At 53.5% G+C, this 14,004-nt stretch overlaps 2 protein-coding genes across 2 annotated transcripts; one reads left to right on the forward strand and one right to left on the reverse strand.

The window, feature by feature from the left end:
• The first annotated feature begins 1,130 nt into the window (after positions 1-1,130).
• On the forward strand, positions 1,131-6,675 carry VOLCADRAFT_105295 (uncharacterized protein). The gene is made up of 13 exons (XM_002951835.1): positions 1,131-1,264; positions 1,336-1,446; positions 1,669-1,749; positions 2,263-2,391; positions 2,513-2,629; positions 3,224-3,318; positions 3,726-3,806; positions 4,227-4,323; positions 4,430-4,566; positions 4,878-5,068; positions 5,326-5,519; positions 5,754-5,829; positions 6,048-6,675. Exons 1-13 carry the CDS (start codon positions 1,259-1,261, stop codon positions 6,170-6,172), a joined length of 1,440 nt encoding a protein of 479 aa, XP_002951881.1. The 5' UTR covers positions 1,131-1,258; the 3' UTR covers positions 6,173-6,675.
• Positions 6,676-13,107: 6,432 nt separating this feature from the next.
• Positions 13,108-13,624, reverse strand: VOLCADRAFT_33640 (uncharacterized protein; the record flags this gene model as incomplete). Its single annotated transcript, XM_002951929.1, has 2 exons — positions 13,108-13,239; positions 13,439-13,624. Coding segments are annotated over 2 exons (318 nt in total), but the record flags the coding sequence as incomplete, so codon positions are not given.
• Positions 13,625-14,004: the final 380 nt, after the last annotated feature.

Genomic DNA, 14,004 nt, shown 5'->3' on the forward strand with positions numbered 1-14,004 from the left:
CAGGGGGGCAGGGGGGGTAACCCCGGGGGCAGCGAGGGGGATCAGTCGCATGAGCAGTAAGCTGGAGGGCGCTGGGAAGCGCGTGCTGTACGAACACCACCACACGGACCACAGGCCATCAGCCGGGCACATGCCCTCTTCCCCTCTTTGCTGCATAGGCCCTTTACGGACATACGGACATACGGACATATGCACACGCGTCTACCTCTCGCATCCATTCATTATCCACGCATCGCACGGGCGTATACTCATATATGCAAGCGCAAATACATACATACATACACACATACATACATACGCACACAGACCTGCATGCCGCGGTTGGCAGCAAAAGCATGTTCTCCCCTGACTCGAAACGTCTCACAGCCGCCGTTAATACCTGCATGAGTCACTTGGACGAGCACCTGGCGAGAAGGGGCCCGGGGGAAGGGGGAAGGGGGTAATGGAGAAAATAGCGGGAAGGGAAGATAAAAGGGATTGGAGAAATAGAAGGGGCATGATAGCGGCAATTTCATAAGCGCTCATCAATAGGCCAAGTGAGACCGTCAGAAAGCACGAGGAAAACATACGGTACATAGAAATGCTTCAGGGAAAGGTAATGGGGCGTTTCCTGGCTGATACGCGGAGAGCGATGCCGTACTTCTCCGGGACCCGGGGGCCGAAGCGGAAGCTCCTGGACGACGGCGACCTTGCGGAAGCTTGGCCCAGCATGTCGTGCAACCAGCCTTTTATAGGTGGCGGGTACTTCAGTTGGCTCTATCGTCTGTCCGGTACTGCAGAGGCATATTGTCTTCGTAAAATACGGCGGTATAGATCTTGTGCTACATAAGGTGGGCCTTTTAAGGCGGTGTTGGAGGCGAAATTGGCCTCGTTCGCAAGTCTGCGTTCCCACCGAAAGCGATCTACGAAACATTTACGAATTCCATTACGTCGCATGGAGCGGTTTCCAAGGTGTAACCTAGGGTTGAGTAAATGCATAGTCTTGGGAAACTCCAATCGAAGTTCGTGGTTTCGGAGGACGATTAGACTCCCATCTTAATAGGTTCCGGCCGGATCCAATAAATCTACACACAGCCAACAATTGCATGTGCAATCTGCAAAATCTTGCTCCTTTCATTTAGTGACAGCTGCCCAACACAACAGCGAAGTCTCCGGGCAACAGAACTCCGATCAGTTCGTTGTAAACTCACTTCCAGTACTAACGCTGGCCCTGTAGATAAACCTGTCCACGTAAGAGGCAGAAGATTGGTTCTGAGGAATGGCGGTGCGTATCGTGTCGGGGAAACGAGCGATTACGCTCTGGCATTTTTACTCGTGCTGAACCGGTGATTGTAGAACCACTTCGAAGAGTTCAAGGCCAAGATGGAGGCAGCGGGCCTCAGCGCGGCTGCCATTGCGGCCTTTAAAAAGAATTATGACCAACTGGTGGCCGGTGTGACAGGCATGGTAAGCCTTATGTGTTCCAGGACCGTATGTCGTTATATTGCCACTTTAGGTGCGTCCCCATGGGAATTTGTTTGTATGGTTCTTCCGAACAAACATGGCGCGGCCAGGGAGGTCCGATCAGGCCGTTTCAAGATCGCTGTTGACACCAATTATGTAAATGAGTTGAGTCCTCCATGTCGAAGGCGGTGGGTCATCAGAAACTTTGTGCACTGCGCTGTTCAGGTGCCTGAAGATGAGATTGACAGCGCTACCGGTCTGCCCTCACTGCTCGACCTTCCAAGCGTGTCACCTTCGGAGGCCAAGGTAAGATGTTTCCAATTCCTCTTGCCTCTGCATTACAACGCTAACAGCAATTTGAAACGATGCGCCCTCTTGCTCTAATCGCGTTTTCAGCGTTTCTCACACCTCACATTACAAAATTCCCAACATAAATGCAATCCCCAAACCATGTGCTTAATAAAAACCTGCTCGCCATTCCTGACCACCATATTATCCCCCTCCTCCTCATCATTCTTCATTTTTGTCGTACATTCCTCCCATCCCTTCCTGGCTTGCCCCTCCTCACATTTCCTGTGTCAAGGGTACCTCGTCCCACACACCCCACCGCACCCCGCCTGCCCTTATCCCTGTGTGAAATCTATATCTTCACACTCGTTGGTGGTCGTTGATACTTTGGACGCCGGGATTTACAGTTTTGCATCTAAATATTTTTTCGTTTTAATAATTTTCATTCGTAATATCCCCACACTTGCCCCTCAAACCCCTTTCCTGAATTTGCATGTATGTATGTACGTATGTATGTATGTATGTTTTCAGACTTTGCTGTCCCAGACTGCCGTACTGAAGCTGAATGGCGGTTTGGGCACCAGCATGGGCCTGGAGAAGGCCAAGTCGCTGCTGGTGGTGAAGGACGGAAAGACCTTTCTGGACCTCATCGCCGAGCAGGTGCGTTTATGTACACAACTATGTATGTTTCGCCTTTGTAATATATACATATGTGTGTGTGTGTCCATCCCGGCATATATACATGTATGCATGTATGTATGTATCCCCTCCATCCCGGCAGGTCAAGCACATGCGCAAGTCGTACGGCTCTGACGTCATCTTCACCCTCATGAACAGCTTCTCCACCAGCGCCGACACGCGAGCCTTCCTGAGCGAGAAACACCCGGACCTGCTGCTGGTGGGTTAGGTTTCGAGGGGGGAGGGGGCGGGGGAAGGAGGAAACATATGCAAGGAATTAGGGACCTAAACGCCGCCGCCCTGGGGGGGGGGAGGGGGAGGGGGGGGGAGGGGGAGGGGGAAGGAAGCTGTGTATTGGTTGAGGGGCAGAGGGGGGGTTCATAAGGTGAGGGGTAAAACTTGGGGTGGAAATTTATGGGGGTAGGGGGGTTCTTTAAAAACAGTTCATGGGAGGGGTGGGGGTCTTATATATTACATGCAATGTCAAGGAAACAACTCTACAGGCGCAAGGGGGTGGGCGGGAGAGGGGGAGATACTCCAGGAAACGGGGTTAGCGGGGTACGGGGGTTGCGCTTTGGCTTGGCCTTGGGCTTATCTTCCCCAGCCCGCGTACACACGTACACACCGAGCTCCCATCCCACCGCAGCAACGGCCCCTAATGCTTGCATGGCTGAATGTACGGCCAGTTACTTGTCATTCCCTTCCCCTTCCGCGGTACGGCGCCGCCTCTCCCGCCCTATCTCGATCTGTTGCTGCTCGTGTGCGTATTCCTCCCCATCTTGCATTTGACTCCCCCCCTTCCGGGCCCCACCAGGAGCCGTTTATCGAGCTGATGCAGAACATGTCCCCCAAGGTGGATGCCGCCACCAACAAACCCGCCACCTACCCCCCACATCCCGACAATGAGTGGTGGGTGGGTAGGGGGGTTGCGTGTGTGTTTTGTATGTTTGTGTTACACATATACGCTCGGGCGGGGTACTGTTGGCCTATCTTTCCTACACGATACATACATACTAAAATGCCTAGCAATTACCCCCAATTTTACCCCCCTAATCATACATCACAACACAAACACCAGAGAACACGGCCGGCGGGTCGGGCCCCGCGTGTGTGTATGTATGTGTGTATTCTTCAGGCACGGCCGGTCCCCCCGCTACGCTAAGATAAGCTAGGCCGGTTGCAGTTAATTCTTTAATCCGTGCACCCATTTCTCAATAGTATTCGCATTTTTACACACTCTGTACTTCCCTTCCCTTCTTTCCGTTCTCCCCTGTGTATGTGTGTGTGCGTGCATGTATGTATGTATGTATGTCCAGGTGCCCCCCTGGCCACGGCGACATCTACCCCTCCCTACTTGGGTCCGGCATGTTGGACAAACTGATCGACAAGGGCATCAAGTGGGTGGAGGGGGGGGAAACTGGGTTTCGCAGGGGGGGAAGAGTGGCGGGAATGTGTGTGTTTGCTTGGGGTGGGGGGCCAGGGGCATGGAGATGGAAGAGGACGGTGAGGTTTTGGAGGGGAAGAAAATTGGGCACTTGGAAAACATGCTGCATGGCAATTGTCCGACTAGCAGCAGGGGTTTGTCCTCCTCAAAGCCGCCTGTCATATCCCGTCCCCCTCCCCGCCCCCCGGCCCCCTAGCCCTCTTCAACCTTACCCTCCCTGGAGCGGCATCCCACACAGCCACCACCACCACCACCACCCACCCCACCTCTGTTCCCGTCCACAACCATACACACCCAACCTACCCACAAACCCTTCCTCCGCTCTTCCCCCCCCCACACACACCCACCCACCCACGACCACCAATACACACAGGTACCTGTTCGTTTCCAACTCCGACAACCTTGGAGCCACTTTGGATCTGGATCTCCTCAACTACTTCGCCACGTCCAAAAACGCCTTTCTGATGGAGGTATGTATGTACGTATGTATGTAATTTCACCGGGTATTTTCCCCGGCACTTCCCGGCATCGTTGCCGTACTTCTCCACCCCCCTCACTCCCTCACCCCCCGCCCAGGTCTGTGAGCGCACCGCCGCCGACAAGAAGGGCGGTCACCTATGTGTCCGCCGTACAGATGGCAGGTTGATGCTGCGGGAGAGCGCCATGTGCCCGGACGCGGACAAGAAGTCCTTTGAAGACATTGCGAAACATAGGTTAGGTGGCGAAGGGGGTGAGGGGCGGAGGGAAGGGGGGTTGCGAAGGGTGAGGGGGGAGGGGCGGAGGGAAGGGGGGTCTAGGGCAATATGGGAACATGGGGATTAGGCCAGAATTGTACGGGAGAAACGTAGGGCCCTTATGAACCTTAGGAGGAGGAGGAGGATGGGGCGGTTTGTGGGGACTTGAATCTCTCCCTTTCCCCCCAGCCACGGGTCCGCCCCCCTTGCCCCCTTCACGATTGAAAACCCCTTCTTCCTCCTTCCTTCCTTCCCTCCCTCCTCCCCCACCCCCCTCGCGCCCCCGCCAGGTATTTCAACACCAACAACTTGTGGGTATCCCTGGAGCAGCTGAAGGCCACCCTGGAGCGGTCCGGAGGGGCTCTGGACCTGCCGCTCATCAAGAACAAGAAGACGGTCAACCCGCGGGACGGGAAGTCGGCCGCCGTGTTCCAGTTGGAGACGGCCATGGGGTCCGCCATCGAGTGCTTCGATAGCGCAGGTGGGGGGGTGGGGGAGAAGAGAGGGGTGTGGGGGGGGAAGGCTAGGGGGGAGGAGGGGGAGATAGTGGGGTGTTAATGGGGCTGTTCTTTTGTGTAACAGATGAATGTATGTCTCTATTCCGCATTCTGTACGTGTGTGATTTGTTTTACGGGGTGTGTGTGTATGTGTGTGTGTGATTGGACGATCTAAATTACACAGGCGTACAATCCAAGTTCAAACACCTATATCCTCGTATACATACACACGCACACGCAGGTGCCATCGTGGTTCCCCGCTCTCGTTTCGCTCCCGTCAAGACCTGCTCGGACTTGTTCGTACTGCGCTCGGACGCGTACGTCATCGCGGAAGACGCAACCGTGGCTGTTGCGCCCTCCCTGCTGCAGTCGGGGGGTGCCGTACCACTCGTTAAATTGGACGATGCGTACTACAAGTTGGTAGATCAACTAGAGGTGCGCACGTGTTTGTTTGTGTCTGGGGGGGAAATAGCAAGGTTGGGGGTTTTGGGGTTTGTGTGTGTGCGTGCGTGTGTGTGTATATTGACAGTGACAGTTCGGCATGTCAGTCTGGCACCACCCCCGAGTCTGGCATCGTGCCCACCGTGTACTGCGGCTCTTTGAACTTGAGGTATAAATAAATTTGAATTCAAATTGTCTCGTCATTAATCGTGGTGTTTCGGATCCCAGGCGCTGGCTTCCGACGTGCCCAGCCTCATCGCGGCCAAGTCCGTAACCGTCAAAGGCCCCGTCAAGTTCTCGCCGGGTACGAAGGTGTTTTTGAGGGGTTGGGGTTGTCTGTGGGAGTGGGATTGGGGTTGAGTGGAAATGCGGGTGTCTGGGGGTCAATGGGGATTCAGGCGTGCACCCGCCGCCTGCTTCGCCTCTCTCCTAAATCCCGCTCTTTTTCCCCTGCCACTGCTACTGCGGCTGCCACTGATACTACTGCTGCCATTGTTGCTGCTACTGCCACTGATACTGCAGGTATCGTCCTGAGCGGCGATGTGAGTCTGGAGGCTGAGGGCGGCTCCCCCTCCCCCGCGCTGCTACCGCCCGGGGAGTACTCGGGAGACGTCAAGGTCGGACTCAGCGCAGTGGCACCCGCCTAGGCGGGGAGGGGGGTGTTCGGGAGGGGAGGGGAGAGGAGGGGGGATAGCGGCGTACCAGTTGGCGCGGGTGTGAATGATAGCGGTTTGTGGTTGGCGGTTGACGCTTGTACTTGTGGTTGTGTGTGTATGTGTATTTTAACGTGTGTGTATTGAACGTGTGTGTATTGAACGTGTGTGTATTGAACGTGTGGGTATCCCGGGTGTTGTGCTCCCGGAGATGAATGCACAGCGCCGGCAGCAGCATGGTCATGTGCTCAAAACCCACAACGGGGGGGCCGGTCCATAAACCTCACAGCTCCGAGAGCATATTCTGTGTAGTGTGGATAGGTACATGAGTTGCCTGCATAAACTGTGTATTACTGTTTAGTATGCGTTCACGCGAGTTATAAATATATGTATATGGAGGAGTCACTGTGCATAATCGAGTATTACGAGAGTACATGTGTGTATGGTTCATTTATGGTTAGTTTGTGAGTTTATTAATTAAAAAAGCTTGGATCGTATCGCAGCCACACACGCCCTCACCCCCAAAGAAAGGATTCTACCTCATCATGTATACGGATATATGAGAATATCATGAACAATCATTGCAATCGTTTTGAGTGTATTCCCGTAGTACCGAGTAGGAGTAGGAGTAGTAACCCGCAGACATTTGGCTCTTTAGGTGGCGCTCTTAAATTGCATAAGAGTAAGGAGAGTGTGTTCAGCCAAAGCCAAGGGTATGGGGCCACAGCACGCCTAAGCGCAACCAATATTGCCGCGCAGGTAAAGCGCCGATGAAGTTGGGAATGTTCGATCCACCCCTCTACCACCCGCCCAGGTCATTAAGGCTCGCTCTCTTCCTTTCTTGACATAGGTCCCCGCCTCACCCACGCGGGCGGCTAGGAGGGCCTTATTACCTAGGCCTGTTTTCCATCGGGCTTTTGGAATTCTGGATCCGGATCCAAATCCTGGGAGGGGGTAACCGCGCAACGCCTCCTTCCCTTGCACATCGCCGGAGAGAGGAGTGAGAAAATTCTACACAAGGGCATACATTCATACATATATACGCGTGCTCCTGGTCAAATACTTTAAAATTGGTTGCTGTGTGCGGACCGGATGTTCGGTGGACCGTTGTTCGTTTGCCGCGCTCAACCACCCAATCGTCCCGCTTGGATTAAAAGGGTTGCCGTAGCGGACATCGGGGGAGGGAGGGAAAGGTGAAACCCTTCATGGTGCAGATGATGACGTGTGCGAGGTGTGAGGAGCTGGGAGGGTAGTAGTAGTAGGTATCACAATTAAAGGTTATTGATGACCCTTCGAAAGATAAGCTGAGAATTGGAATGGAGGGGCTCATCAGGTAGACACTGTTGAACTGGAATCTGTCAGGGGGGCACACAGCAGAGTCGCTCGCAGCAGCAGCAGTAGTAGTGGTAGTAGTAGTAGTAGTAGTAGTAGTAGTGTCGGTTGGGGTGGGGGGTAGTGAAGAAGGCAGGAGGGGACGCGGCAAAATGGTTGTGGGTATGCAGAGCTAATGACCGGCGACCTGGCCGGAAGCCGGTGGGGAGGGGCCCATGTTTCGTGGCGTCGAACGGGGGACCAGTGATTGGAAGGAAGGGCGGGGTAAATAATGCGCAAGAAAGAAAATTGGGGGTCCCGAAAGGTGTTCAGGTCAGATGTTGCGTGAGGCGGTCGGGAGGGCGCGGATCGGGCCCCGGCACCAGAGAAGGACGAGGAAGAACCGCCACCCTTCCAGCGGGCATCACCACCGCGGGAAGGGGTGAAGGACCTGCGGTAGCTGGACCCGGTTCAAAAGCCGTTATGCGTGTGTGAGCGAGAGGGGAGGAGGAGTGTAATCTAAGAGACGACAATGCTTTCTCTTCGGTTCTTGTTAACCCTTCCCCCCCCCTTGGTAATCCAAAACCCCCCTCAACCCACTCATCACCACCTCTAGTAGCTACTGTACTACTACCTTTCTCCTCCCAAAGCCACAAATTCTAACGTACCTTTTACACAACCGCCTTGCCGTACCAACCGCCTCTCGCACCCGCAGGCGGGCAGCAGTACTCCAGTGAAGGAGGGGGGGAGCGGGAAGGGCACAACTGATGCTGCTGCTGCTGCTACGTCAGCTCCCGCGCCTGCTGTGGTTGACAACCAGGGCTGCTGGCACTTCCTGGCGTGCAAGTAGAGGCACAATGAACGATGAGGAGAGGTAACCGATGGCTCCAGAATGACGATGACGATGGCGAGTCGCAATAACCGCGATCTAGAGGAGGTGGTGAGGATGGAGGCAAATTACGGCGGTCGTGTTGGCAGAGTTGGTTGTTACGGAGGTGGGGCTGTGTTATATCACGACTTCAGAAAAGCACGGATCGGCGGATGCAGATCCCGTGATAAGCCCAGTGATATGCGAAAGGCTGGTTGTGACGGATGCGGTTATGGAGGTGGTGAAGGTGGAGGTGGAGGTGGAGGTGGAGGTGGAGGTGATCTTAGGGAGGAAGAATAGCTCAGCGATGTGGGGAGACAGGTTGTTGCTACGCAAAGCGTAGGAAGGGTACCCTTCCGCGGGAGGGCCAACAATGCCGTAGTGGTGATTTAGCGGCAGATACACAGACATACGTACATGGCATACAACCAAGCAATGCCAGCCATCCCATGGTATTTGTGTTTAATGCAAGGTTCTGCTGCCGTGCGCACCGTGCCGTACATTGTGCATACCGTATGTGCGTGTAAATATTGTAATAATGTCCCCGGGAATAACATATTCTGCTGCTGCTGCTGGTTCTGGAGCCGGGTGGCGACGTATTTTCGACGGTTATCTTAGTGCTATGGGCAGTGTTGCCAGCAGTGGACGTTTTCGCGCCTGTTTGTTTGTGGGCCGTTTGTTGCTCTTCTTGTTCTATGTCGGTGTGCATCCTTCCCCCCAACCCCCCGTGTGCAGTGTTGCTTATCGCCCTAGTGGGGCTGTAGAGCGTGAAAACACTGTGTTCGCAGGAGAGGGGAGTTTTCACTTCTCGAGGAGTGTTTCACAAACAGGAAAATCTGTGACGTGTGGAATTATTTATACGTAATGCGCTATATTCATGCAGCAAAGCATGTAAGTAGTGTATGTGTGCGGTATGTGTGCTTATTTATGCCCAATAATTATGAGCTGGGCATGCTGCACATGCAGTGACCTTCCTGACCTTCCTGACGCCATGAAGTTGTGACGCATTGAAGCAGTTTAGGAGACCAGGCAGGGTTATGTAGCGATGTGGTGTGTGATGTGATATAGTATTGCATGGTTGTGGGCTCATCACATGAACAACGCATCTAACGAATACAGGGTTTCGTTACCGTGATGTCAATGATTGGGCTCGCCTCATCAGGTTTTGCGGTGAACTCAATACTTAAATGCGACTATATGAATGTTGTTACAGGGTGGTATAGCTTCACCATAGGCCCCCTTTCCCGAGGCAGTTCCCTGCTCTCCCCTGCACCCTAATCCATTCACTCCATCCGACCTCAGAGTGTATTATATGTTTATAAAATACAAAAGATACACTATATATGTCAGTTGCAGGCAGGTACGGCAGGTACGGTTATGATTTAGTGTGTATCTCTGGGAGCCCAGTGGACTACAAAGTGGTGTGACGCCGTGTCCCTAAAAGAGGTATTAGGGGCTCTGAGCATGTAGTGGTGAAGATCCGAAGCAGTATGAAAGGCGGTGTGATGCACAGGGGCTATACATGTGGCGACAGGAAGCAAGGGAAACACGCCCGTGGTCATTGGCTACTCGTTAGAGCGAAGAGAGAGAGAGGAGAAACTGGTTGCGCGATACGCTTGGCAATACGAGTTCGGCCCCGTAAATCTACAAAGAGCAAGTCTAACAGCGTTTGACAGGTTATGTAAAAGGCAGCTGGCTTAATGAGCATTACTGCATCATTGCAAAATTTTATTTTTGGATGAGGGACATTTGTGCCTTCCTTTAGTTCATGAGTGATGTATTGAATCTGTTGGGTGGGTCCGAAGACCGCCAAATATTGCGGAAGTTCCAGAGAACACAACCGACGGGGAAGGAATAAGTTTTCAACCAGCAATAGTCGCGCCTCGATTAGATCTCATAGGCTGCGACATTGCCCCAAGAGCAAAGAAAACGAGATTAGTCCTCCACATGACCCTAGTTCAGTACCTCCAACTATCAGTAATCATGAACGCGATGGTGGGTCAACTCACGACACAGTTTCTGCTACACCCAACCCTGGTTACCAAGCTGCAACGTCGGCCGCTTACCTCCCCAAAACGTACACAGCCACATAATGCACTGAGCATAACATCACCTACACCCCAATTTTCCGTACTCTCACTTTCACGTTCAACGTCCGTACTCGCAGGCAGCATTCATGCATATGTGCTGAAATTGTTCCCAGCTCGTGATAACCTCTTCTGTGCATTAGAACCACAGTCCGTATGTCCGTATGCACCCTGCTACATCTTCTGCGCTGCACGTTGCCGGCAGCTGAGAACAAGTCCCGGCAATACGTTCATAGATACATTCGTACATATACACATACGCGGGCGAAATGATCCTTTCCTTGGTTTTTCCAAATTACAGGCGCCGTTTTCGCTCGCGCTGCGCAGCTATCGATTGATATATATTACCTCTGCTCCAATGCGCAGCCCCCAAAATCGCCAAGAAGGTTCGTCGGCCGCGGATCCCCCTCCCCCTCGCTTCTCCACTGTCGCTCTCACTTTGACAAACAAAAGACGACCCAAACACTGAGAGCGTCCAGTGAGATGAGGTCTTTGCGCGCAACTTCCCTTCCGCATGTGTACACACCATCGCCAAGCGCCACCATCATCCCATACCCCTCGCCACCTCGGGACTCTGCTTAAGCTTAGTCCGTACTAAAACTCTTCGTGTTTGTGTGTTGTCGTACTAGGGCCGAAACAAATGCACAACAGTAGTGCTGCCAGCGGTACTCTTAACTAAAGACAATAAGAAACAGGTGACGAGAAGCGTGCAAATAGTTATTAACGTTCTTGTTATTTCTTGTTGACGATGATGGTTTTTAGTTCCTTCGCTTCTTGTTTTGTTCCGCCACCAAACACCAGCCCTCGAAGCGCTGCGACAGTTCATCATGCCGTGTCACGCAAGGCTTTCATGAATTGCCAACACACACACGCACATACACACACACATCACATGCACACCCCATATCTTCGAAAGAGAGAACCGCCACGTATGCTGCGCACTAGTGTATGCCACCACCAACATGCGGTATATGTATGTATGTGTTGACTGGGGAGAGCGGTTGAGTGAAAGCTGCAGCAGCGGCTTTAGGGTTTTGGAAAACGCAGCTGACATCCTTATTTTGGGGGTTGGATCCCTAACTACGACCAATACTCCCGCCCACGAAGGCCTTACACCCTTACACCGCCACCGCCACCAGCACCGCCAACGTCCCTCATGTACACGCGACGTAATCCGCGCGGCCAGGTAGGCGTGGGCCCCTTCCCCTTCCCCTTCCATCCCTCATACACCTGCTTCCACCACCATTCCCTGGTCCACATGTCACCTACAAAAAACATTCTACAACAACAACAGCAAAGAAAACGCGGCGGCACATCCCCCTACATCAGCATCAGGGGCTACATGCAGCTAGAAGCCCCCACACCACCACATCTCGAGAGCTCTCCCCCTCGCCCTCTCACACACTCTATACTGCTACTGCACGTATACACGCAGCCGGAGGAGCTCCCATACCTCTCGTCCCTCACGTCTGCTCACGTTTCCTGGAAAGGAAAGGGGAAACGAAGCGGAATAAAGCGGATTTTTTTTGCCGAAACACCCGAAAAATGTCGAAAAACAACATCGCCGCCACGCAAAAAGTTCTACGACCCCAAAACCACCTCCGGCCCCCCTCCACCCCAAATGCAAAAAGAACTTTCCACCGAGGGCAATTCCCCTCCCAAACAAACGCAGCAGCGCACACCGGACACAGAAACACAACACACACAGCGATGAGATAACAAACCGCCCCACGGAGAGCACGGGCTGGGGCCGTGGCAGCCCAAACAAACCATCCCCCCCATTCGGGGGGTTCACTCCCGAATCCCGAATAAGAAAAACGCAAAGCTTGCCGTCAGGACTCTGCATGCTGTTTGTCCATATGCATGTCTGCCCCTGCGCATGCATGTTTCTCGTTCCATCCAGTCACCACCTGCGCGCGTGTTAATGCGTTTGTCTGTATGTCTGTGCGAGTGAGCGCGTGCGTTACACATCGGAATGAACTTGCGTTGCCCCATTTCTTAATGTGTTTCCACACCTTACTGGAAACATATGATGTAATGACATGATGTATAGGGAGAGAAAGAGGGAGAAAGAGAGCGCGATCCTTTCCAATAATAGTGATTGATAATGACACGGCCCGCCGGCACGGATGGGCCCTCACCCCCCCACTTTATGGGAACTTGTAAAAAAAAACCGGCCCGTTGTAACACCCCTTCGTAGGAGGACAGACGTCCTCAGCTCCACTGCAGCAGCATCACAATGACGGTAACGTTGTCCGCGGTACCTCGCTTCTGGGCCTCCTCCAGCAGCGCCTGGGCGGCCAGCTGGGCATCCTCATCTCGATACGCCAGCGGGGAGGCGGGGCCTCGGCGGAGGGCCTGGGTGGGATTGGGGTGGGGAGGGAGTGAGAGTGTGGGGCCGAGGGGTTTGGGGGCGAGGGGGAGGGGGCGAGGATTTGGGGGCGAGGGGTTTGGGGGCGAGGGGGAGGGGGCGAGGATTTGGGGGCGAAGGGAAACAGACGTTACTTAGAATTTGGCATATCCCGATGTGATGGTACACACAGCACATACGGCCTCACTTTTCCTTCCCGCTCCTTCCCCCCTCCACTTCCCCCACACAAGCCCCCAGCCCTCCGAGGTATCCCCCCAGCCCCGACACCGCACCGCACCTGCAACGCCGTATTCGCGCAGTTGACCGCCTCCTGGTCGCTCAGGACGTCCCACAGCCCGTCACTGCCCAGAACCACCAAATTGTCACCAGGCTGCGGTACGACACGCCGTACATCTGGCTCACATTCCACAAAGCGACGAGGCTCCTTGAAATCCAAGTCGCCCAAGGACCTGAGGTGTATAAATGGCGTTTACCGCGCACTAAAGAAATAATAAATTGGGACGGGACTCAAACGATGATGCTAGTGCATAATAAACAGCATCCATCCATACAAACATACAAACAAGGATACAAACGCACATACACAGTAACATACATACATACAAATATACATACCTGCTGACTGCAAGCCCGCTGCCAAGTCGCCCCTCCCTGGGCTCCACAATCACTCGCCAACAGCGCTGGAAGTCCACACGACCACCCGCCGCCTCCACTCGGGCCTTCTCAGCAGGCAGATGGGGCTTATGATCATCAGTCAAGCGTACAGCAGTGCCGCGACGTGACAGTACCGCCCGGCTGTCGCCTGCGTTCAAAGTTTTAAAAGTTTACAAGAAACTCAGATAATCCATATATACATATATATATATATATGTATATATATGACATCACCTCCATACCTCAGCAGCTAGCCATAACCTCATCCTCTCGATCAATTTTGGAGACCTAAATCCTAGGAATTAAACCCAGGATCTTTTGACCTGCTAAATGCAATGGTGTACATGCACGGTACTGTCGTACAGTGGACGAAAGAGGGGAGATAGACAATCCAAGAGGTTCGGCTCGCGGGTGAAAGAGGGGAAATGGGCGGGATACAAAACAGACAGTTGATCCCTTCTCCTCCCTCTCCTCCCTCAACCCCCATCAGCTCCTCTAGTGCAGCTTGCAGCTTTGGACATTCCTTGCTCCTTGC

This window comes from Volvox carteri (genome assembly GCF_000143455.1).
Source record: "Volvox carteri f. nagariensis unplaced genomic scaffold VOLCAscaffold_26, whole genome shotgun sequence".
Classification (NCBI taxonomy): Eukaryota; Viridiplantae; Chlorophyta; class Chlorophyceae; order Chlamydomonadales; family Volvocaceae; genus Volvox; species Volvox carteri.